Consider the following 27451-nt stretch of genomic DNA (forward strand, 5'->3'; position numbering starts at 1 on the left):
AGGTTTCAATTTTACTTGTGCCTTACCGTTCTCGTGCATGTGACAACAAACTTGACTTGACTTGAAATGCTGTGAGTTGAGAATGTTCCAAACTTTGTTCAGGAAGGGTTTGGGTGTTCAACTCATGGAGAGGGAGGTAAATTTAAATTAATCTAATTAATTTAAGTTAAATTAAGAAATGACCTTAAACGAACTCTGAATGCAGATTTATTTTCAATTTTGCTATTTAGAATGCAGTAGGACGGGGTTAAATTTATTTTGCATGTGTATTTTGTCAAAGAAGATTAATTTTTGAAGAATGGTGTGTGATGTATCTCAAAAGGAAATGAAAAGTTCTCAGATCCAGGTGGCAATGTTTTATATGCTCCCACGTATGAGGTACAGTAGAGGTGAGGTCTCACCAGAGGAACAGGTTGGGGGCATTGAATAAGGTAGCAGACAGAAGATCTATGACATAATAGTAGCTCTACTTCTCTCTACTTGTTGCAGTTCGTTCTCCTGAGCATTTCTAGCCTTCCCTGTTTTCAACCCCTTCTCTGCAGGGGGGGAGCGCCGTCTAAAAAATTCACACGGTGCAAAGCCAAGGTGAAACAGACACACACCGCGATGAACAGGAATTTGTAAAAAGATGGCTTAAAGCACAGTGTACGGTAAGTCCTTTAAAAGAGGGGGGGGGGGGGAGAGGGGGGAAAGAATGAATGGAGGCAACTTTTAAGAAGCCAGAGATACACGGCTGTGAAGCTCGGCGGACATTAACATTACCGGTCGGTTATCCTTGGTTCTGAAAACTACTGCTTACCTTTCTTTTCCCGATGACCCACCTACGGCTCGAGAATTCTCGCTACTCTCCATTGCGGCTTCATTCTAGCCGCCGCTAATTTTACAACGTGTTGAAAAATTCACGGCGACCATAACGAGGCCGCTGCTAGTTCTCAGAATGCGGGAACTCCTCACGACCATGAAGGCGACTTCCCCGGCAACCACCCGCGAACATGTGGCGACCATGTGGTGACTGTATAGTCTCCTGCAGTCGCCTAAAAAGCCGCCTGAGTGGGACAGGCCCATAAGGAACAAGTGTATGTGCTAGTCTGCATACACACTTGTTCGTTCGGAAGTATGTAAACCTGTGCCGTCTGTACTCTGAAGGCCAAAATTGAAAAGACAAGGGGTGTGAGATTGAGAAGGAAAAATTGCATTTTTTAGCCAGAGGAGAGTATGTCGGTCGGGGGGAGGATGAAGGGATGTGGGGAGAGCAAAGGATATGAATCCAGGTGGGGCAAAGTGAAGAGATAGGTGAAGAAAATGGGAGGGGAGATGTATGTAGTTACCTAGAATTGGAGAATTCAATGTTCATACCATTGGGTTGTTCACCACTCAAGCGGAACATGAAGTATTGTTTACTCCAGTTCATATGTGGCTTCACTCTGGCAATGAGGAAGCCCTGGACCGAAAGGTCAGTATTAGAGTGGGATGAGGAGTTAAAATGGTTAGCAACTGTATGCCTTGTCTGATTGAGCTCAAGTCTTCAGTGAAACTGTTGCTGGGACTACGCTTGGTCTTGCTAATGTAAAGGAGGCCTCATCGGGAACATCGGGTACAGTAGACGAGATTAGACAAGGTGCAGGTGAACCTCTGTCTAACCCGGAAGGATTGCTGGGGTCCCAAAATGTCACCTAATTCTCCAGAGATACTGCCTGGCCCGCTGAGTTCTCCAGCACTTTGTATATTTTTAAATGTAATCCAGCATCTGCAGTTCCTTGTTTCTACATGCCTGGTATCTTCTTCATGTCAGGATATGCACATGATATGTTAAATGCCTCCTATCCTGTAGACTTGCTGGGAATGAGCAGCTGATTATGTTCCTTTACCTACCACTGCACAACCACCGAAGCAGGAATGTCTAGCATGAGAGATGATAAACAGTAAACATGACAAAAAGTACTTGATACAGATTTAGATTTCAGCATAGAACATAGAAACATAGAAATTAGATGCAGGAGTAGGCCATTCGGCCCTTCGAGCCTGCACCGCCATTCAATATGAGCATCTTTGTTGTGATTCCCAGAACTGCAATTATCTTTTTCTGGACTTTCAGGTTTCATTACCACGGGAGGACCATAAATCTTATTTTTAACAAGGTCACGATGACATAAATACCTAGCCCTAAATGACTGAACAAGATTAATTTCCATTTACAATGAGAATCAGCAATTTCTTCATTTGCCATAAGAATCAGTCAGGAGACTGTCAGTGAGTTTTCAATTTATTTTGTTTTTTTGCCAGAGTAAAAGTGAAGGGTCATAAATCCAGCAATCTCTGGCAAGTTGCAACATAACAATGTTTCTTGCCACAATTATCTGCTTTTTGAAACACTAATAATGGTGCCACATGTGAACTCCCATTGCATTCACAAGAATTTCTCAAATTTGGTCGATCTCACCTTGTTTGTGAAATTATATAGACTGCCTTATCATCAGAAGTAAGTCAAATTTTCAGGTACTATTTGGGAGAGGATGTGAAGTCAATCAGCTATATTATTATCAAATAATAATTCATTTTATTTAATACACTTCATAGTTGAGAATAGTTAAGGGTGACACAGTGGTGCAGCAATAGACCTGCTCCCTTACAGCACCAGAGACCTACAGTAGGTTCCATCCTGACTATGGGTGGTGTCTGTACGGAGTTGGTACGTTCTCCCTGTGACTGCTTGGATTTCTCCGGGTGTTCCGGTTTCCTCCCACACTCCAAAGACGTAAGTAGGTTAATTTGGTTTAGTTTAGTTTAGAGATACTGCATGAAACAGGCCCTACCGAGTCCGCATCATATAACCATATAACAACCATATAACAATTACAGCACGGAAACAGGCCCTCGGCCCTTCAAGTCCATGCCGAACACTTATTTTCCCCTAGTCCCATCCACCTGCACTCAGACCATAACCCTCCATTCCTTTCCCATCCATATAACTATCCAATTTATTTTAAAATGAAAAATCAAACCTGCCTCCACCGCCTTCACTGGAAGCTCATTCCACACGGCTACCACTCTCTGAGTACAGAAGTTCCCCCTCATGTTACCCCTAAACTTCCTTAATTCTCACGTCATCCCTACTCTCAATGGGAAAAGCTTATCCATGTCAACTCTGTCTATCCCTCTCATCATTTTATAGACCTCGATCAAGTCCCCCCTAACCTTCTGCGCTCCAACGAATAAAGACCTAACTTGTTCAACCTTTCTCTGTAACTTAGTTGCTGAAACCCAGGCAATATTCTAGTAAATCTCCTCTGTACTCTCTCTATTTTGTTGACATACTTCCTTTAATTAGGCGACCAAAATTGTACACCATACTGCAGAATTGGACTCACCAATGCCTTGTACAATTTTAACATTACATCTCAACTTCTATGCTCAATGCTCTGATTTATAAAGGCCAGCACACCAAAAGCTTTCTTTACCACCCTATCTACATGAGATTCCACCTTCAGGGAACTATGCACAGTTATTCCTAAATCCCTCTGTTCAACTGCATTCCTCAATTCGCTACCATTTACCATGTACGTCCTATTTTGATTTGTCCTGCCAAGATGTAGCACATCACACTTATCAGCATTAAACTCCATCTGCCATCTTTCAGCCCACTCCTCCAAATGGCCTAAATATCTCTGTAGACTTTGAAAATCTACTTCATTATCCACAACCCCACCTATCTTAGTATCATCTGCATACTTACTAATCCAATTTACCACACCATCATCCAGATCATTGATGTACATGACAAACAACAGTGGACCCAACACAGATCCCTGAGGCACCTCACTAGTCACCGGCCTCCAACCTGACAAACAGCCAGCCACCATTACTCTCTGGCATCTCCCCTTCAGCCACTGTTGAATCCATCTTGCTACTCCACCATTAATAACCAACAATTGAACCTTCTTACCAACCTTCCATGAGGAATCTTGTCAAAGGCCTTACTGAAGTCCATATAGACAACATCCACTGCTTTACCCTCATCAATTTCCCGAGCAACCTCTTCAAAAAATTCAAGAAGATTAGTCAAACATGACCTTCCAGGCACAAATCCATGTTGACTGCATCGACCGGCGTTCCCTGCACATTAACACTACCCTTACATTTATACCAAGCTAATTAACCTATAAACCTGTACGCCTTTGGAGTGTGGTGGAAACCAAATATCTCGGATAAAACCCATGCAGGTCACAGGGAGAAATTACAAGCTCCGTTCAGACAAGCACCCGTAGTCAGGATCGAACCCGGGACTCTTGCGCTGTAAGGCAGCAGCTCTACTGCTACACCACCGTGCTGCCCCATTTGGCTTCTGTAAATTGGCTTCTGCAAATTGTAAATTGTCCCTAGTGTGTAGGATAGTGCTCAAGTGCTCAAAACCACCTTGCACACTACAAAAAAGAGCTATTCGTATAGTAAACAATGTAGGATATCATGAACACACCAATATACTGTATTGAATCTCTCCCTGCACTGGAGACCCGACCTTTTCTCGTCGGGTCTCAGGTGTCGTTGAGGCCGCAACGAGGAGCGGCCTCCAACAGGAAGAAGCCGGGGACTCAGGTGTCGACTCACCGTTGCCGTCGCGGAGCTGGCCGAGTCCGGAGCGGGTGGAGCGGTGGAGGAGCGCTGCTGCTGCTGCTGCTGCTGCTACCGGAGAGTCGGAGGCTCCAACGACGGGTCTGTGGACGACGGCATCGGGAGCCCACGGCTCCCTGGAGGGAGACCGCTTCTCAGGGCTCCTGCAACGGCGACTTCTCCCGCCCGAGTGCGGGGTTGAAGAGCTCCTGGAGCGGGGCCTGACACCACTGCCCCGCGCGGCTGGAATGGCCGCGGACTCTGCGAGCGCACACCGGGGGCTCTAACACCAAGACCCGGTGTGCGACCTCGCACCACCCGGCGTGGCTTTAATGGCCGCGGGACAATCGCCATCGCCAGCCGGGGGCTATGACTTTGACTCTGACATTGGGGGGGGGAGAGGGCAGTGGAGAGATAAGTTTATTTAGCCTTCCATCACAGTTATGTGATGGATGTTTATGTTAAATGTAATTATGTTGTGTCTGGGGTCTATTTGTATGTAATGTATGGCTGCAGAAACGGCATTTCGTTTGGACCTCCAGGGGTTCAAATGACAATTAAATTGACTCTGACTCTGACTCTGACTCTGACTCTGACTCTGACTTTGACTCTGACTTTAAAATTACACACCTTAAAGATTAAGGATCTGGTAGAATTTAAGACTGCACAAATAATTTATAAAGCCCAAAATAAACTGCTACCTGTAAACATACAAAAACTGTTCAAAGACAGAGGGGGGGGGGGGGGGCTGGTTATAACTTTAGAGGGAAACTAAACTTGAAACAGCAGTATGCTCGGACCAATTTAAAAAGTATGTGTATTTATATTTGTGGGGTGGTTTTGTGGAATGGTCTTGACGAAACGATTAAACAAAGTATGAATATAATGCAATTTTTAAAAATGTACAAAAGATATATCTTTGAAAAGTACAGTAATGAGGAAGGAGAATGTAAATCTCACAGATGTTAATGGTGCTTGTTCTTTTTGTTCTTTTCTTTTTTTGTTCTTTCTTTCTTAATAGCTTGATTGGAGTAGTTTTATTTGAATTGTCTGTTTAGTTTATTTTATTGAATTTTGCATTTGTTAATGGTGAAGAATGGGGGTAGGACTTGACAAGCATAGGCTGCTTCCTATCCCTTTTCGAACGAGTCTAATGTGTATTATGTTGAAATTGGCTTTTGATTTTTTAATTTATGTATGTACATATATGTTATGTATATGTGTATGTGTGTATATGTGTATATGTATGTATCTATATATGTACATGTATATGCATGTACATGTGTATGTATTTATGTATATATGTATGTATATATATATATAATTTTCCTTTTATTTATTAATTTTCATCTTTTCTTTTTTTCTTTTCTTTTTAATCGTTCGAAATAAAGATATCATTCATTCATGTACGGAGTGATTGCTGTTCTGCATGGACTCAGTGGGCCAAAGGTTCTGATTCCATGCTATGTCTTTAAGTCTAAAGTCTATTGTTGTTTAAGGGGCTGCATATATTGGAATTGACACCACCATTCAAAGTCACTCTATGCATACATCAGGGATATATTAACTGATTAGGAATTTTAATGCCTGAGATAATAATCCAAATAAATTCAAATCCCTAACAGACCATCCCCATTTATTATTTTTTAAATTATGAATTAAGAAATTTGTATCAACAGAGCCTTCGGTTTGGTGTAAAAATCCATGAGTTTCATCTTCTCTATTGGAGAAAAAATGCCAGCATCTTTATTTGGTCTTTGCAATTACATGGGTTCTTGGCAAAACTGCACTTGGGACATTGTGTGCAGTTTTAATCTCCTTACCAAAAATTATAGACTTGCCATTGAGGGAGTACAGCAGGGCTTTGCCAGGTTGGTAAGCAGAGATCTCTTTGAACCAGCTGGGCTTGAAGACTGGATACAGGCCTGATGTTTCCCGCTAGTTAGAGTATAGAGCTGGGTATCATATTTAGGATTGAACTTGAGGACAAGTTACTTCATGTCCTTTACCCCAATGTGCTGTGGAGGCTGTGTTATTCAAACTGCAAATATGCTCCTTAAGCTTACCCTCCTTAGTCTAGTTCAGTAAAACACTGAGTCAAGCACTGGACCACTAAACTTTATTTTTTGAACGAACACAATACCTAACCACCGCGGGTTCGATCCTTGCCTCTGCCTGGCCAAACCCTTCAGCCTCGTGCAAGCAGACACTTCCAACAGGTCACGCGGTCCCAAGCGCCCCTCCAGAAGATCGACAACTGACCTGGTGGGGGCTGGCTACCTTTTATAGGTCAACAAACCCTGTGGGGGCTGAACTACATGGAGGTGGCTTCCTTCCAAGCCAATCACACATATCGATTACATTAAAGTATTAATGACAGTTCCCCAACCCAATTACAAAGAATCCCATTACAATGTTTCAACATAAGCTTCTGGAAAGTAGTCAGCTAACTAAATAATGCAATATTTCCCCTGGCAGTATAAACAATTCAGCCAGGGCTTCATACTTCAGCCAATCATCAAACAGCAGTATGACTGTCCTGAAAAACAATATTAACATTATTTACAATCCCTTTGCAGCTATCCAATCAAGACAATACACCTACAACACCTTGGAGTTTCTTTGCAGAGTCCTCATACATTTTAACAATTAGGAGGACATCTGGACTTCACTTTATCTGATATATTGATCTGGGACATATACTTCCTGGCACCAGCTCGCAGCTTGAGGCTTCTTACAGAAAAAGGCTAACATGCCTTGTAGATGCATACATTCTTCATTTCATTTTAACATTTTAACTTTTAACACTTTAACATTTAGCCAGGATTTACAAAACCAGAGTTTAATGGATTTCTGGATGTTAAATAATTCAAAGAATATGGAATAATACAGGCAAATGGTGTCGAGGTAGATATCTAGCATCATCGTGATAAATGGTGTTGTAGTCTGAAAGGGATAAATGGAGTTCTCTTGATGCTTTTTTTTTATGTTACCAAAGTATTATGTTCATTTCACATCAGCAGAGTTGAGTCTTAAAATCCCACTGAAGTAGCCAAGCAAATCATTAAGTTGCACCAGCTGCCAATTGGCCAGCTTTGGATGGCCATTAAGTTTCACACCAGTGAGATACAAATGCCGAAGATTAGACTAGATTTATTCATGTTAGTATAATAACTTGTTGATGAGGTAAGCCATATTTACTTCTCAAACTTCTTAATGCTTGTTATATTTGATTCTCATTAGCACTCTTCATATTACTATACCAACTTAAATAGTGTAGCATAACTTAATTATTAGAGATGATTCTTTCAACTGGAAATCTCAACCTTACAAATAATTGACATTAAATATAGCAAGCACCTAGAAGTTTGAGAAGTAATTATCAAATGTTGTCTAGATTAGCAAGAATTGTTGGGAGCCTGGAATAAAAAAGTAACTTCTTCCAACATGAGTGATCATAATATGCATGATAAAAGGGTATGTGGTAGTAAAGAATAACAAAATCATGTCACCTAAGTCATATACAGTAAGTGTCATCAAGTCACACAACAATTTAGACTAGTAGCTTGGACAATAACATAGGTGTTGAACAACCTTAAGTGCATGTAGTTGAGTGGGGAGGTTTTGAGGAAGAAACTCCAGTGTATAGGATGTAGACTCCTGAAAGCTTTTCACTGTATCTCAGTACACATGACAATAAGGGGTGTTGGCAATTATGGGGAGAAAGCAGGAGAATGGAGTTAGGAGGGAGAGATAGATCAGCCATGATTGAATGGTGGAGTAGACACGATGGGACGAATGGCCCAATTCCACTATCACTTCTGATCTTATGTTAATAAACCAATACCAATAATGAATTGGACTTGTTTCTGACCTTGTGAAGAATTCAAGGGGCAAGAGGTAAGATGAATGCCAAATCCCACTGACACTGACGTTCCTCTGAAAATTGGCATCAACGTCAAGATAGGAAATGGACAGAAAATGATGTTGAAGATTGATTATTTGTGCTATGCATCTGTGCTTTTCAGCCAAAATAACTGATAGTTATGAGGTGCAGGAAATAAAATTGAAGGACAATAAAGCAGTGTTTCAAAGCTTGCCTATTGCTAGCCACAGATGATTATTAACAGTCTCAGCTGTGTTCCAGAGAGGATTCCAATAGAATTTGTTTGTATGAGCGTGTGTATATATAAAGTAAAATATATATTGCTGAAGGGAGCGCTGGAGACCAGATCAAATTACATTGAAAACTCTAACATTGGGCGCTGTCAGTGGGAAACCCATTTTGTTGTATCAACAATTTCCGTCAAATATCTGTTGTGCCTGAAAAGGGATCTGTGGTAAAGTTTTTTGGTGTTTTAAATCTTATACAATTAATTAACTGCTAGAACAACAGCAGAATTACATATACCTGTTGACACCAATGTGCCTGCTAGTGAGTTGGAGCTGGAGCAGCTCTTAGGTTGGACTCACTGGAATGGTCAATGTTATATAAATAATGTCTGTTCACTCAACTAACCAAATCCACTTAAACAGTGATTTACAACCGTCTATTTCAAACGAGCCTCACAGATGATATCCATACATACAACTGGATAGCTTACAGCAGTGTGGTCGCCAGGCATGAATGGTGCTGGAATTACCCAGTCATTCTCAATCTGTCAGGGAATAGTGGTCTACTGTGTATAACCACTGGAGAACTCGTACTTTTTTTATATAGCAAAAAAAAGTTGCAGTTCCCCACTTTTACCATTGGGTGTTGCTGCACAACCGATCCATGCCTAGAAATCTATTTCCAGTCACAAAATGGCAAAGGATTGGTATAGTAGTGGGCAAAATTCTGCTCTTTAAATGTATTCCATTAAAGACTCTGCTTATTGGGTCCCCAAATGTCGTTTTGATTTCAGTCCGGAAAGGCTAAATAACTCTGAGTTGGAGATGATTCTTTTTTTTCTGGATCGGTCAGTGTTTTCTTTTCCTTTACGACAAAAAAACGTTCACGAAAATAGATGCAGGATTGAAAAGCACTTTGGGCGGGACGAGATGTATAACCTTCGGTGGATGTGAAGTTCATTTTCTCCTGGTATTATTGTTTTTTTTAACAGCATAATGTATAATCCCGATATGTATATTCAAGTAAAATTTGTCATTAGATTAGATTAGATTAGATTAGATTAGATTAGATTCCTTTATTTGTCATTCAGACCTTTCGGTCTGAACGAAATGTCGTTGCCTGCAGTCATACATGTAATAATAAATAACAAAACACACAATGAACACAAATTAACATCCACCACAGTGAGTTCACCAGGCACCTCCTCACTGTGATGGAGGCAAAAGTCTTTTCACCCCCCCCTCATGAAGTCACATAAACTGACACTTTGGACTAGAAGCTTAGACAAAGAGGTAGGTAGTATTGGTAGAAAGTTGAGGACATTCAGGGAAATCATTTAGTTCAGTTTAGTTTGGTTTATTGTCACATGTACCGAGGTACAGTGAAAAACTTTTGTTGTGTGCTATTCAGTCAGCAGTAAGACAATACATAATTACAAAGTGTAATTCAAGTGTATAGGACAGGCCCCTGAAAGCAAGATTCCCACTGGAAGACAGAAATAACCAGAGATGGCAGAGAATCTAGTTTTAGAGGAATACAGTGATTACTGGAGAGAGAGAAGAGAACAGCAATAGGGAGAGGTATATATATTGATGATCTGTCTAAACAATTGAAAGCCTGTAACACTGGGTGCGTGATTGGTAATATTTTAGTGAACCATATTATGTATGCAGATGATCTTGTGGTCTTTAGTCCATCTAGCGCTGGTCTCCAGCAGCTCCTTACTATATGTTCTGTGTATGGTGTGGAACATGACATTAAATATAATGCTAGTAAGAATGCTGTTATGATCTGTAGAACCAAAGAGGATAAATGCCTAAAATCTCCTGATTGTAAATTGTCTGACAACAACCTTAGTGTCTGTAATAAGATAAAATATCTAGGGCATATTATTACAGAACAAATGACAGATGATGAGGATATTTATAGGCAACGACGCATGCTGTATGTACAGGCGAATATCCTCTTGCGTAAATTTGGTGCGTGTGTAGATGTGGTGAAGATATCGCTATTTAGAGCATACTGCACACCACTCTACACTGCGCACCTGTGGTTGAACTATTTAAAGACAAGTATGCAGAAACTAAAGGTGGCATATAACGATGCCATGAGAACACTGCTAAGGCAACCTAGATGGTGTAGTGCCAGTAATATGTTTGTGGCTGCAGGAGTCAGTACTTTAGAAGCTATCCTAAGACACCACATGTATAAATTCATTTGCAGGATAAATGACTCTAAAAATGTGCTTATTGTGGCCTTGACAAACATAAGGGTTAGCACTACACGCTACGAATCCCAGCTGTGGAGACACTGGTATCGTTGTCTCGTTGTAGGACATTGATCATCTTTTAATCTCGATTTTTAACTTAAGTATTGTTTTTTTTTAATATAAATTATGATGTTTTTATAAGCGATATACCAAGATTTTATATGTATTTATGATATTTGATATGCAATGCTTTTTTAATGTAATGTTGCCCCTTGTCTGGACCTTGAGTCCGTAATAACGTTTATATATATATATATTTCACCATTGCCACTACCTACATTATCCACCTACTAATCATTCCGTTTTCCTATAGAGGACATAGAGGAATAGCAATACAGTATACACTCATTATAACGGACGATGGAGAGGACTTGAAATCTTGCACGCTGGCCTCTTCCCCTTCTCCTCTCTCCCATCAGGTAAAGATGTGTGAAAACATACACCAGTTTCAGGGACGGTTTCTTCCCAGCTGTTATCAGGCAAATTAATCGAACTAGGCAACTAGAGAGCAGTGCTGAACTACTATCCACCGCATTGCTGACCATCGGACTATCCTTGATCAGACGTATGGATCATGTATCTATACACTGTAATTGACTCGATTATAATCATGTTCTGTCTTTCTGTTGACGGGTTAGCAGGCAACAAAAGCTTTTCATTGTACCTAGGTACAGGTGACAATAAATTTAACTGGACTGAAACTGAACTGAGAGGGGAGACGGGACGGTGTCCGTTATTGCCATTTATCCGCTATAACTAAATAAAGAGTCGTCATTGCATGTTGTTGAAACAAAGAACTGCAGATGCTGCACAAAAGGACACAGAGTGCTGGAGTAACAAAGCGGTTGAGGCAGCATCTGTGGGGGGAATGGACAGACGATTCAGTCTGCTGAGTTACTCCAGCACTTTGTGTGGTTTCACCTTCAATCTAGGCACCGATACCGCTGGCCCTTCTTCACCCGCTACCGCATGGAGTCAGATTCCTCCAATGGACGGTATTTCATGGAGTTTCAAAGTTGGTGATTGATCGCTGAAATAATGAAACAATTGGAGCCAGTGGATCTAGGAATTGGAATACTTTATTGTGCATGTGACTATGCACAGTGAGATTATTTGCTTGCATATGGTCCCGACCACGGGAGAAATGGAGGAGGACTGACTGGACTTTGTGCCTTCCACCACAGTGATGAATGCTGTGGTGGATGTTTCTGTTAAAAACAATGATTGTGTCTTGTGTGTTCTTTTTTGTTGTACCGCTGCAGGCAAGTTCATTTCACAGCATTGTGTATGTGACCAATAAATCTGACTATTGACTATTGACTATAGGGTGATTTCACGAAAGGTCACTGGGTCATAGGTCTTCACGCACGGAGCCGCAAAATCCAACTGGGGTACAAATGTCACTTCCAGTACATGTTATTAATGCTAGAAACGCATACTTTCAAACCTGTTAAAAACCGCGAAAACGGTTAGTTTTTGCGCTATAAATAACTGTGCAAGTCGGGGTGACCGTGAGAAACAGCTATCCTACTTTAGAGTTAAAAAGATTAAGAAAAATGAAGGTAAAGAGAAGAAAGAGCTGAAGGGAAAATAACAGCGGAAGTTGTTGGGCGTGCAGATATAAAGATAGAAAATATAGGGAATTATCGCATTTGCTCACTGCATTTCATCAAAATGTCAATACTGCCTTAGTTTTGATGAAATGCAGCGAGCAAACGCGATAATTCAATATATTTTCAATGTATATACATAGCAGCCACCTACGGCGGTGACAAAGTGGCACACGGCTTCCTCTTTTGTCCCCTCCACCCCCCTCCCCCAAGAGTTCCCCAACAACTATTTTGTCTAACTTGAAATCCTAAACAACATTCAAAGAAAAGCTCGGGTCTCTGGTGTGAAATTAAAAAAACACACACATTCTGTGCACAATGGACAGTAAATGTTAGACGCAAGGAACTGCAGTAGCTGGAATCTTGAGCGAAGCACAAAGTGCTGGAGAAACGCCGCGGGTCAGGCAGCATCTGTGGTGAGAAAATGACCACAGACGATGTTTCGGGTCGGGACTATTGGTCAAACCGATTTAACAAGGTAAATGTAAAATGAATAGTAATTGTCGAGATCAAGATTTAGTAAATGTTTCGAGGGTGTGGAGGAAAGGTGGGTAAAAGGGATGTCCGTCAACCATGATTTAACATAATGCAGATCAGGTTTGAGGGGGTGAAGGTGGGGTGGTGAATGGCATGTTGTTTAAAAAGGAACTGCAGATGCTGGAAAATCGAAGGTAGGCAAAAATGCCGGAGAATCTCAGAGGGTGAGGCAGCATCGATGGAGCGAAGGAAATAGGCAACGTTTCGGGTCGAGGCGCTTCTTCAGCAATGGCATGTATTTGTCCATCTGCCAGGCACCCTAGTTTTGGTCCATACTACAACTATCTCCCACTCATTACTCCAGGACCATTAGCAGCGACCGTTTTCAGAATCATGGTCACCTTAATCAAGACTGATGTTCTAACAAGATTCGGAGGGAATCCTTCACAAAGGCAATTGAAGTATTGGACTTTCTAGGCGTTCAGGTGGATGTGAAATGTCGTACAGCATTGTTTCAAAGGGGACCAAGGGAGTTCCGCTGAGCGCAGTGGGCGAATCCTTGATCTCTTTCTGCACTGCTCAGCATCTGATCCTTGACAAAGTGCAGCCTCGCATGCTGATTTTACCCAGTATGTTTTATTTTTAATTATGTTTGAGAGTTCTATCATCTGCTGCATTTTGCATATTGCAATGTAGCGTTGTTGTTCATGGGACCGTGTCACTTGCCGCATCCCCGACACCTCCGTGCAGTAACTCAGCGGCTCTGGAGAAGAAGGGTCTCGACCCCAAACTTCGCCTATTCCTTTCCTCCAGATATGCCGTCTGACCCGCGGAGTTAGTCCAGCTTTTTGTGTCTATCATCGGTTTTTAAAAAATCAACCCGAAATGTCACTTATTCCTTTTCTCCAGAGATGCTGCCTACCCCGCTGAGTTAGTCCAGCTTTTTGTGTCTATCTTTGGTTTAAACCAGCAACTGCAGTTTCTTCCTTATCATGTGCCAGGCGTTGTCCCGCGGCTGTCACTATTTTCCAGATTCCATCCTCTTCCTCCATCACAAGAATCCAGCATCCTGTATCCTTCTGAACTCATGTAATCATTCCCTCTCAGCTCACAGCAAGCTAAACACAGCAGTACAATTGAATCCATACCAACTCTATTTATGAGACATATAGGAGCAACATTGTAATGTAATTAAAATTGAGAGTTCATAAAACATGTGCAAAGGATGGTTTTCTAGTTTTGGGCTGTACCGTTTCATAAATGTGTGGGCTATGTACCCATAATTTCAACATTATGATTTTCACTTACAAAGCATAACCTTAAATACTTCAGAAAGACACAAAACGCTGGAGTAACTCAGCGGGTCAGACAGCAGCATCTCTGGAGAAAAGCAACAGGTGAGTTTTGGGTCGAGGCCCTTCTTCAATCTGAAAAGGGTATCGACCCGAAATTCTGAAAATTAGCAATATTTGATCCAATGTTGGATCTCCAACATCTCCAAAGATGTTGCCTGACCCGCTGAGTCACTCCCCCAGCTTTTTGTGTCTATCTTCGGTTTAAACCAGCATCTTCAGTTCCTACCGACACATCTGCAACGCGCGGGGGTAGTGAGAGGTGCTTGGCGTTGACGAATGCGTTTATGAGCGCGGTTTCCTTGCACCGTACTTTGGAGGTCAGGAAACTGGATTTCTAAACCCCAGGAAGAACGGGGATCGGAGCTGGGAGGTGCATCTACATTTAATTAGCATCTACGTTTATATACGCACTTCGATTCATCTCAAAAGGTCCGGTGAGTGACGGGAATGCTGGTTATCTTGTGTTCTCTCCCCCACCCCACACACACACACACACACACACACACACCACCCTTCAATCTCGCCACCCATGTTTATCACGTACTACAAATGTAAGAAATGTATCGTGCTTTTTATTACTTTACCTCGTTCGTTATATAATTTGGATAATATTTGAATACATTACTTGGAAAGTATTTGACAGCCTCTCACCGCGGCTAGAGGGGACTAGAAGCCAGTTGTGCTGTGTGCGTTTGTGGGACCCTACAGTGTAGATGGCCCAACCTACTGCCCGCTTGGATGGGCCCGGGGAAACGCAACCAAATTATGCACTTCCGTCTTCCCTCGGGTTCAGCGCAGAGGGGGGAGCCTCTTATCATTTGGCAATGTTAGAAAGCGATTCCACTGTCTAGTCTGGGCAAAGACAAACTATAAATCACAGTGAAAGCGCACGGTTCCAGCACGCAATTTCATCTTACTCCCACTTTCTCGAACCGTCCCTTGATCTGAGCACGAGTTGCAATCCAAGCATAATTTATCCAAGAAGATAGATATTCAGGGACAGTTTCTTCCCAGCTGTTATCAGGCAACTCAACCATCGACCAACACATGGAGAGAAGTCCCGAATTACTATCTATCTCATTGGAGACCCTCGGACTATCTTTGTTCGGACTTTACTGACTTTATCTTGCAGTAAACATTATTCACTTCGTTCCCTTTATTATGCATCTGTAAACCGTGATTGTAATCATGTATTGTCTTTCCGCTGACTTGTTAACACGCAACAAAAGCTTTTCTCTGTACCTCGGTCCACGTGACAATAAGTTAAACTCAAATAAAGTGCTGGAGTAACTCCGCGGGTCAGACAGCATCTCTGGGAAATATGAATAGGTAAACCCATCAGTTGCAGTCCCGACCCGAAACGTCTCCTATCCATGTTCTCCAGAGATGCTGCCTGACCCTCTGAATGGCCATCAGCACATTGTGTCTTCCTTTGTGAACCAGCATTTGCAGTTCCTTGTTTCTTCATAATTTATCCAAGCAAGATATTCCAGCACTTTTGGTTATTTTTTGTAAACTCTGTTGAATTCTGATTATCCCAAGTATGACAATACAATTGGGAAGACTAGTCCGGGTGGCATTAGTTCACATTTCACTCTTTCCAGGCACAAACTGACGCCTTTATCAAGTTGAAGATAGACACAAAATGCTGGAGAAACTCAGCAGGACAGGCAACATCTCTGGAGAGAAGGAATGGGTGACGTATCGGGGCGACCCTTCTTCAGACCCCTTGCGTCTTCACCGCTGTCTTAATCCACAGATCTCCACAGATCTCTTTCAAGGCTTAAACATACGGAAATAAATTTGCTTCTTCGCAGATGCGGCGATCAAAAAAATCATTGCATTTGACCATAAAAACGTCTTAATATGAGTCAAGTCCAGAATGTTTTATTGTCATTTGTCCCAGATAGAACAATGAAATTATTACTTGCAGCAGCACCACAGAATATGTAAACATAGTACACTGTAAACAATATAATAAACCATATTACCATAATTACAACACGGAAACGGGCCATCTCGGCCCTTCTAGTCCGTGCCGAACACTTATTTGAGAGAAATAAAATCAGTGTGTGTATATGCACACACATATACGCATACCTACACATAAAAAACAAACAATAATAATGCAATAATAGTTCAGAGCTTAAATTTATGGTTGTGGTGTTTAATAGCCTAATGACTGTGGGGAAGACGCTGTTCCTCAACCTGGACGTTACCGTTTTCAGGCTTCTGTGAGCAGACACTACATTTAATTTGGCACCGTGCGAGGAAAAAACGGAGGTGAATTTAAGGCCATGGAGTGTGAGTTCAGTCGCTAATGGACATGAGGGCTTAAAACTAAACATTATTTTTCCAATGTCTACAGAGTGCGAAAATATGTTTGTCCCCTTCCCATAGAAACAGGTGGCCGTGCGTTCACGATCTGCCTGCCTCCACTCCTCTGGCTGTCTTTCTTCCCAGCCCGGCAATCAGTCTGGAGAAGGCTCCCGACCCGAAAGGTTACCTATCCATGTTCTCCAGGGGATGCTGTCCGACCCGCTGAGTTACTCCAGCAATTTGTGCATTTCCTTGATCGTGTGTTCACACAGGTTTCCACCAGGTGGCGACATTTAGCGGTTCTCGGAGCTGAAGGACCAGTTTAACACAATACAACATTCATCCCACACAACTGACTGGTTCTGCCGCTTGTGCAATAGGATTGTTGTGCACGCCTTCATCGTACGATCGCACTGATATGTCTGACAGGCACACTCTCATCAACCAGTGTGACATTTCAGAGTAATGACAATTCGCCACCTTGAACACTTTCAGGCAGTTTTTATTTATTGTTATCCTCTCTCTGCCCCATTGTGAAATTACAATGTCAAAGCAGAATGTCACATTGAAAGCGCGTCACGGGGGCATTCAAATAGGCGGATGGTTCTCACGAAGGCTTGGCTGAAAGTTAGATACAGGATGATACTTCCTTGTGGGGTGCAAGGATCCCGAGATTTTGAACCTGCAATTGAAATAACACAAAAATCACAATGTTACACATTATGCGCGATATTGCATGCACTCCACTCACTTGTGTTGTGATATTGAGACTAAATACATCCCTGTTCAGTTGCATTCACAAGTGACAGAGTTGATGGTTTTGACGGGGGATAGAAGGGTCTCGACCAGAAACATCACCCACCCTTCACTCCAGAGATGCTGCCTGTCCCGCTTAGTTACTCCAGCATTTTGTGTCTATCTTCGATTTAAACCAGCATCCGCAGTTCCATCCTACACATTTTGCGGTGAGACTTCTACGATATTGTGAGATATTAAGTAGATTCTCTGAATCATAAAACCATTCAAGCTGACGTGCAGAGTTGATATGTCAATTATATAACTTTTGATTATGTGCAGGGCAACATATTTGAAAAGGCATCCGAAACATGAAATAATTTCAAACCTGAATGCAAAGAAACGTGATTATCTCCCCCTCCCGGGCTTCCTCAAGGAAGAAACGCCAGCACTTTGGTCTACGAACCATTGACTTCAATCGGAGTTGTACAATGCATATAAAAAGGAAATATTTATCTATACATATCATCGAATGATTTAGCTATAAACACAACACAATTAGTCGATAACCTGCAATAAGCAATTCGTTGTTATAAAGTATAAAAAATCAAATCATGTCCAAACTGCATATATACCTTTTATTGTAATTATTTATTTGACTTTGTATATCGCTTTTGTTTTAAGCATTTTTACAATTTTTATTTAAGGTTTAATCGACTCGAAGTACTCAGCAAAAACCGCTCTATTCCACAGCTAATGCAATGAACAAAACGCCTGGGTATACGGGAGTGGAATATTCTAACGCCACTTCCAGCCTCTCCTGAGGTTTTTTTTTCGCAGTGCGAGCTTGAAGTGCACTTCGTTAAACAAACGCAACACTGTATCTTGCAGCACCCGAAATGCGGGGATTTCCACCCAAAGTGTCGGGTCCTATCGGCTCATAAATGGCAACAGAATTTCAAGGGTTGGTTTCAAGGTATTGATAAAATCTGATCATTGATAACATCTGATTCTTGGAAGCACATATTTGCGTCCTGGTATTTTTTTTTTAATATTCCTGCTCTTAATGCAACATTTCCATGTCAACTAAACACTTTAAATTATTTTGCATTCATTTACCCTTTTCGGCGAAGTATGTGTTCGGAAGTATTTTATTCCAATTTACGTAGTTTAGTTTAGTTTAGAGATACAGCGCGGAAACAGGCTCTACGCCCCCCGGGTCAGCGCCTACCAGCGATCCCCGCGCATTAACACTATCCACACGCAGATTAAGCGCAGGCAATAAAGGTCGTTGCAGCCACATAAAAAGTAATAGTTAATGCAAGATTGTGATGCTTAAGTGATTTTAGTCATTCTCTCTATAAATGCTTTGAATAGCCTCGAAGGAAAACTTACAAATTAAATTAACTCTAATTGGTTGTATTTTAATTGATTAAATTGCCTTTTTTGCATTATTTCCCCTCAGATTGTAAAGATTAAGAGACATCATAAGAGAAGTATCACCGAGATTGTGCGTGTGTCGTTGAAGATGCAGATCTATCATATGACCCGAAAAGGAAATCTATCAGTTGAATCTGAATCTCTAAAATCGCAATTGCACGTATTTTTTAATCAGAACAAAACCTGTTTGTGTAAAGAAATGCTGGTTTATTTTGAGTATTTTTTTGGTTTAAATTGAATCTTGTTTTTTTCAATTATGAATTAATATTTTAAAATGTTCCGGGTGCATCGAGCACAGACGGGCATGATATAATTTGGGGAAAATCTCACTCGTATTAAATCTTATAGTATATGTGCATTGGGTTTGTGTATCGGTGCGCAGTTACGTTAATGGTGTAAAGATGACAACAATAATAATACTGTTAAGTGTGTGACTGCGTGTGAGGTTTGAGTGGGAAAATTAATCTGATACTCAACGTAGCCTGGTTGAACAGACAGGTTTCAATCGGATTGTGTGTTTGAAGACATGGAAAGCTTCGAGTCCAGCAGGGGGCGCCGGGAGCACACGATGCAGTTGTTCGGTCTGAGACGCACACACACACACACACACACACACGTCCTCAGGTATCCAGCGTGTCTTCATGCATTTCGTGAACGGTTTGTTTCATGCAGACTGCAATCATGGACAATCCAATAGGGGGGGGTATGTTTATTTCCGTGGATCAGTTCGTTGCAGCTTCTTCTTCAAAAATGTTTTACGCATAGGGTAAGGAATAAAAATAACACGACTTCAGACCCCAGGGCGACTTTAATAAGGTGTAATAAAACAACACTTATTGTATCTGAATGAGTCTCAATCGCTGCAAAAATATCAGGTTTGTGAGAACCATATAGTGTTTCACATTTTACAGCAATTATGAAAGAAAGTAGGTCTTGGTGATCAGTTTAAGACCGCTGCTCTCTTTATTTCTCCTTCCAAAATGAATTGCACACATATCCATTACATTTAAATACTATATCTCAATGCCCGTCGCACTTCTAATTAACTTGATCTTTTACAGGTCAGTCGGGGTTTTTTTTCTCCTCGAGTTTAGGCAAGTTTATTTGTATAGTTTGCAAGCGGTGCGCACATCGAAATGTAGTTCACACAACCAGCCGAGCGGACTGAGATTGTATCAGAATCCGAGCTATGGGAACAAAGAGGCTAACTAAGTATAAGCAAATAAATTTACCAAGCCAGTACATTATATTTTACACAACGAAATTTCGACGCAAACGAGTGCAATCATCGTACTTTGAAACACCACATCTGCTTCAATGCTACTTAAAAATTGTGAACGTGGTGTTCATTAACAGTATGACAAATACATAAAACGATGCAAAATGCAACAATTCAGACAGCAGTGGGCACACACATACAATGGCAGCATATGACACGCTAAGTCAACGTCAGAACTATCATTCATTTTTTATTTAATTGGTATGATTTATTATATACCCTGTTCAAGACGGGGAAACCTATAGTGGCTGTACAACCATCAATACAAACAGCGGTGTGGGTATCCAATCCACGGTCTGTGGCCCTGTGAAATAAACAATGATTAAAAATGTTCAGAGTTTGGATTTTTCCCATCCAACGGTCGCTGCTTAAAGCAGCAGAAAATCAATGCCAGCTGCCCTCGTTCAAACAGTAGGAACGTTTCAATATTTGTGTGTATTTGTACAGAGCATTTACAGTAAATGTTCTGGACCAGAATTACGGGCGACATACACACCACTGATTTAGACAGAGACACAGGAAGGATGGGAACCACCTTCGAGGCACTCTTCGGATCCTTTTGCAAGCGTATTTATGAGAACGTTGCTTTGCTCTAATTGTAGTCTGTGTTCGAAATAGTATTTGCCTTTTATATGCAGTGGGGAAAATTAAATCATTAGAATGAACCAACTTGTTAACTTTCAGTTGAACAGAATCTGTCAATTCCTTGCAAGTAACGTGCTAGCTCCATGAAACTTCAATTGTCACCGATTGTTGAGTTGATGGCATGTGTCAATTTCCTGCTAGACCGTATCAAATACAAATAAAGTGTCAGGCATAGCAAAACACGCCAGGAATGTTAATCCTTGCATTCAATTTTGCCACAAACCTGCCGCCTGATCAGATGCAAGCTCATATTTGCATCAACATTTCCTTTTAATAAAAGGAAATTTTAATAAAAGGAAATTATATAAAAATAACTATATTGTAAAGGATGTCGCTAATGCTATGCAATAGGTAAAAGAGCTGTTGGCAGGAATGAATTGCAAACATTTCCTAATAACCCGTACTCTGCGTATTTTCTTTATTAAGATGAACTATATCAACAGAATATTTTAAACTTCGACTACATGCGATTGTACATAAATCGACGATTTTTACCACGGAAATAATCAGATCACAAGGTGCAAACAAACGAGATTCCTTTCGAAATATATTTTTGACTGCAGAGAGAATTTGATAGAGATAGGATTATGAAGTCATTTTTTTTTTCCTACTGTACAAATAGCCTGAGGTGGAAGCAAGGTTCATCTCGAGGTCTTCGTTTGTGGAAAATGGCCCAAAGAAAATGTCAGGTCCACCTGCAGATTCCCAGCAGGAACACAATGAACCACATTGTGTGCCCACGCAGTCGAATCGCTTCGAAAGCAAAGCCATACGAAAAGAGGAGCGGAATTAAAACCATTCCAACCATAATGCCATTATAAAAAACACCATTCGTATCCATTAAAATTTAAGTGCACACTGGACCCAAGCTGCCTAGAATATACCGTATATTTATTTATTTATCTATTCTGAAATTCGACGAAATTTTCCATTATAGTCGATGGATGCCTCAGGCTTTTCCTGACGATTTGAAATGAATGGTGATATTCATGTTATAATAATTCCGGGACCTGTTCCCTGATTGGGAAACGACTACATGGTGTGATGAATTGTAAATAAATCCCCGGGTTTAGCTGAAGTTTGCGATGGATATATTCCAACGCCGACAGGTTCACTCTATTGATAATAACCCGGTTACAGGTGTGAAATAGCTCAGAGCTCAGCAACTAATCGACTTCGGGTATGTTCCACAGAAGCGAGCACAACCTCAGTTTCCAGCTGCAGACTATGAATACAAGAATATGAATTAAATACAAGCAAACCGGTGCATCTAGTATGCAACTTCTATTGCGTCTTTACACGAGTAGTTGAAGTCTGAAGAATGATCTCGACCTGAAACATCACCTATTCCTTTTCTCTAAATATGCTGTCTGACCCCGCTGAGTTACTTCAGCATTTTGTGTCTATCTTCAGTTGAAGGGGACTTTCAACTATATCTCTTAAATTCCATCTCCTTGCGGTTTGCAGAATGCTGTAAAGGTGTAAAGGTGGAGAAAGCATTTGACATAATGACACTAATACAAACCGTTAATGAGTTGGCTTTCAAGTCCCTGTATTCCCGTCAAGGAGCAAATGAGCCCATCGTTGGAATGGAGCTGCGCGCACCGTGCTTTACACTCCTGGACATTTTTAAGATATGTACAATAACAGCCTATGTTAAATAATCTGCGTCCGCGACCTGATGTTTAGAATCTAATGGAATTGCCCACGGTGGGGTGGGACGAGTCGCGAACACATTCTGGGGTGATTTGAGAGTCCAACGAAGGAAACGAAAGCATCTGGGAATAACACTTCCCGGTGACAGTCTGCCACACAATCCCGTTTGGCCCAGAGAGAGAGAGAGAAAGAACAACACAAATGGTATCACACCTCAACAATTCAGATATAGATTTAGCGAAAGCACCCCGTTTAATACCAAATCCCGCTGCTTGAAATGTTTCTTAATCGTGCATCTGCTTGAAAAAGAAAATGTGCCGCCGTCTTTATCACCAGTTTATTACCGTTTCGCAGCGGTTCTCGTGTTGTGGTGGGAAACGTGTTTTTAAGAGTCAGCCGTGCAGACATATAGTACACCTCGATGCGCAGACAGATTCCACACTTCCAACTAAACCGTGCCCCCACCGCGAGTCTCACAACCCACAGAAATAGCCCTTTAAACAGAGGTTCTACTTGTTCAAAATCAAAATAGGGCGTTTAACTCTAATTGGAGATCATACATCTACGAAACATTCAAACTTCAGTTCTCTTAAACTAAGCTTAAAATTCCATTATTTACACGTAATATTTGGAGTGAAGTCGTTTCCCAGCATATTTTCGCATTGTGTGATTATTTATTTTATCATTTTATTTGGTATTGCCGTTTTAACACTCACCGGGCTAAAAATGTCTATATTTCAATACCGTTTAAAGGTGTTGTCGCCTTGATTTTCTTGTGTCACTTTACAAATGGGGGTTAGCAGCAATAATCTTTCAGTGCCCGAGGCATACATCTCAATAAGGAATGGAATAAATGAATATGGGGTGAAGTGCCCCGAATGGGGACATCATGTCTTTGAGCTCCTGGTGCCGCACGGGGGGGGGGGGGGGGGGGGTTGTGGGGGGGGTTGGTGTTACAAGTGGGTTGGGGCATTGAGACGCCACCTAGGTTCTGGGATGTGTTTGCGCGTGTGTGGCCAGGCACAGCAGTAACTGGTGCTCCATTGAGGGGCGGTAGTGCCTTCAATTGGACATTGGTGCCTCGGGGAGGGGCTGCGGCCGGGTAGAAAAAAACTAACTGCGTAAAAGTCTTGTCAAGTGACGGATGCTCAAAGTTTAGAAGTTTTCCAATTCAGTCTGCCACCCCGCGGAAAGAAAGAGAAAAAGAAAGAGAAAAAAGTTTGGAGTTAAGCTCCCGTGCAGCTTGGAAAAGTTTGGATTTGTAGCTCACTCTCTCTCCCCCCATCGTGTCTGTCGCTGTGTGTGTGTGAGAGAGAGAGAGAGAGAGCGACGATATTTCAGCGGGGGAGGACCAGAAGCCAGCTTTGGAAGGCGGAAGGCAGCGATGCAAGCTCGCTACTCGGTGTCGAGTCCCAACTCTCTGGGAGTTGTGCCTTATATCAGCGATCAGAATTACTACCGGGCTGGTCCGGGATACACGGGAATGCCGGCTCCAATGAGTATGTATTCGCATCCAGCCCACGAACAGTACGCTGCAGGCATGCCCAGACCTTACGGACACTATACACCGCAACCTCAGCCCAAGGACATGGTAAAACCTCCCTACAGCTACATCGCCCTCATTACTATGGCCATTCAGAACGCGCCGGACAAGAAGATCACTCTGAACGGGATCTATCAGTTTATCATGGAGCGTTTCCCCTTCTACCGGGAGAACAAGCAGGGGTGGCAGAACAGCATTCGACACAACCTCTCGCTCAACGAATGTTTTGTCAAAGTGCCCCGAGATGACAAGAAACCGGGCAAAGGGAGCTACTGGACGCTGGACCCGGACTCCTACAACATGTTCGAGAACGGCAGTTTCTTGAGGAGGAGGAGGCGCTTCAAGAAAAAAGACGCCGTGCGGGAGAAGGAGGAGAAGGATCGGCAGCCCAAGGACCCGCAGGCCAGGCAGCAAGCTCAGGAGTCGGAGAAACCCGCCAACTCTCAGCCCGTCAGGGTGCAGGAGATTAAGACGGAGAACGGCGCCCCCTCCCCTCCCCTGCCGGCCTCTCCCACCCTGAGCATGGTGCCGAAAATCGAGAGTCCCGACAGCAGCAGCCTGTCCAGCGGCAGTCCCCACAGTATCCCGTCCAACAGGTCCATGAGCCTGGACAACGCTGAGCACCATTCGCAGGCCTTCAGCGTGGAGAACATGGTCACCTCGCTCCGGCGCTCGCCGCAGAACACCAGCGAGCTGAGTGCGAGCCTGGCCGCTTCCTCCAGGACAGGTATAAGCCCTTCCATCTCCCTCAGCTACACGTCCAGCCAGCCGTCCATCTACAGCTCTTCCTGCAGTCAGAACATGAGCCCCGGGGTAAGCGGCGGGGGTTGCGCTGCCACTTACCACTGCAACATGCAGGCGATGAGCCTGTACTCGGGCGATAGAGCTGCCCACATGCCAGCCGGCGTCGGAGCCGTGGACGAGACTTTACCAGACTATTCCATCCCCACCACCACCGTGCCTTCCTCCTTAACCCACGGGCTGAGCAACGGCCAGGAGGGACCTGGAGCCGGGCGCCTGGCCACTTGGTACCTCAATCAGGCCAGTGATCTCAGTCATCTGGCCGGCAGCGCCTACCCGGGTCAGCAACAGAATTTTCATGCAGTCCGAGAGATGTTTGAATCGCAGAGGATCGGCCTGGGCAACTCCGCCGTCAGTTCTGCACATGTCAATGGAAATAGCAGCTGCCAAATGTCCTTTCCTGCGGCCCAGACTCTTTACCGCACTTCAGGTTCGTTTATCCACGACTGCAGCAAGTACTGACAAAAAAACGTTTACAAACTAATTTTGTTTTTGTTTCTTTAATACACGAGCAACAACACAAGCCTGGGTTTTATATATCTATTTCATATATGTATATGAACAGAAAACAAATTCAATTTGAAATTTGAGTAAAAGGAAAGTGTTACTCCAAATGAAACGTAAGTCGCCTTTATTTTGGGGGAGAAATATTAAAAAAAGTGTGTGTCAAATCTATTAAAATTCATAGCAAGCTTACCTGAACTTGTTATAAATTGTCTTATAGTAATTTATTTTAAATTTGTAGTAGGATATTCCTTTTGAAACATGGACCAAACTCTCTAAAATGTTCTCTGCTAACTCGGAAAAACTCCCTCAAATGTTTTATTTTCTTCTCGATGTTACACCTTCCACTATAAAAAGGGAAACTGTATAATTAAGCGATTTTCTTCATTCTCCTTTTGTTGAAAGTATTCTGAAGGCATTGCATTGTTTGTTTCATAAATAAATGACGATTCTATTCGAGTGCTAACCATGTCTACTGTAAACTGGAGTCACCGGTGATCGACATTTGCTTCACAATTCCTGGCTCCGCTACTGACAGCGAGAGAGCTCGCATCTCTTACACTGCGATCGTAGGAAGACCACAACACGTTGGTAGTTCGCTAAATAAGAATTGAACTAGGAACGTGTGGCCCCCCTCAACATTCCATTCTCAAATGGGGGGGGGGGGGGGGGGGGGGGGGGGGGGGGGGACAAATTATACTTGTGGTGTGCGAAACGCTGTAGTAAAGCACAGAGGAAGGTACTCATAGCCAGATGTGTGCATGTATCTTGACATTCAGGATAAAACTGTCCCTTATCCAGTCTGCTATCTAACGACGGCAATTAGCCCATAATTACAATTGTTTTCTCCGCTTGATTGCTGCCAAATTAGAGCAATCAGACGGCGATTTAGAGACAATAATCACATGTGGACTATTTTTTTATAAAAACTGACATCTAATTCACACGGCGGTTCGGTAAATTCGCCGCTTCGCGAAAGCGGCATTGAGTTGATTGCCCAGCTAACTTGCTGTGAAGTCCTGGCAGGGGGTGGCCTTTCTTTTTCACATTTTATTACTGATTTTGCTACCCGTCTATTTACTAAATGAATACAGAGATTGCAGAAAGACAGGGTTCCTTACGGTGGTGATTAGTGAGCGTTGTCCTAAATCTGTTTCTTAAATTTTCTTTAAAACCAAGCAACATTTCTGCTAAATTGGACACTTGCTTTAATCATCAAATACTTCAATGGCCTTAGTTGGCCTTAAACTGACCGAATCTACAGAGCATTCTCAGGCCTATGGGAATGTCTACTTTTATAGACGCATTGTTCGAAATATTTTCAATCATCTTTCTCGAAATTCCACTTACCGATAGCTCGTTGACCAGTCTCAGTTTTTCCCCTCACTCCACCAAGAACAATATACTCAACTTGACTTGTTAGCGCCATGCCGGTTTATGGGGGATGGATTAAGTTGCTATCGATAAAGTCCCTGTTCCGCAACTCTGCCCACTGACTTTAAAAAAAAAAAATTTGGGCGAATATCATGGGTGAATCGGTTTAATTTTAGATATCCACGACAGTTTTAACATTGATTTAACTACCAAGGTATCTTGACTTGCATTTCTATGGTAAGGCTAACGTTTTCAAGACTGTTTTAATATTTTATGGATCTGCGAGCGAGCAGGTAGGGCCTGCCTATAAGCAATCCGCTGTAACTTCTAGTAACCTGCGCGCTTTAAGATTTAGGCCCAGTCTGGAAATACAAAAATAATTCAGACATGATTTTAAATTAGCAATTTACACTGCAGGGCATTGCCCACGTCCCCTTATCCAACCCCACACTAAAACGTGTATATTAGACGCGCTTATTGCACGAATGCCACAGGTTTAAACCATATTCTTATATTGTTCTGGGGAATATCTATATAACAGCGGGCAGCAGCTAAGAGTGGAGCATTACACTAACCAACAGGCCTCCCAAACAATACACAGGAGTATTAGCAGCGAGATTGATTTACTGAGTTCACATTGTACCTTATTAGGGCTGGCTGAGTGTTGACTAGACATTTGAAGAAGAAACCCTGGGAGACAGTTTCCCTCGCCCCACAATTCA

General features: G+C 42.3%; 1 protein-coding gene across 1 annotated transcript; it reads left to right on the forward strand.

Moving 5' to 3' along the window:
* Positions 1 to 23594: 23594 nt before the first annotated feature.
* Positions 23595 to 25821, forward strand: LOC129706988 (forkhead box protein C1-like). The gene has a single exon (XM_055651699.1). It carries the CDS (start codon positions 23892 to 23894, stop codon positions 25311 to 25313), a length of 1422 nt encoding a protein of 473 aa, XP_055507674.1. The 5' UTR covers positions 23595 to 23891; the 3' UTR covers positions 25314 to 25821.
* The last annotated feature ends 1630 nt before the right edge of the window (positions 25822 to 27451 follow it).

The sequence above is a fragment of the Leucoraja erinacea genome, chromosome 2 (genome assembly GCF_028641065.1).
Source record: "Leucoraja erinacea ecotype New England chromosome 2, Leri_hhj_1, whole genome shotgun sequence".
Lineage (NCBI taxonomy): Eukaryota > Metazoa > Chordata > Chondrichthyes > Rajiformes > Rajidae > Leucoraja > Leucoraja erinaceus.

Excerpts from the sequence above, each read along its gene's own strand:
- LOC129706988 (XM_055651699.1), top strand. The coding sequence starts at position 23,892 with ATGCAAGCTCGCTACTCGGTGTCGAGTCCCAACTCTCTGGGAGTTGTG.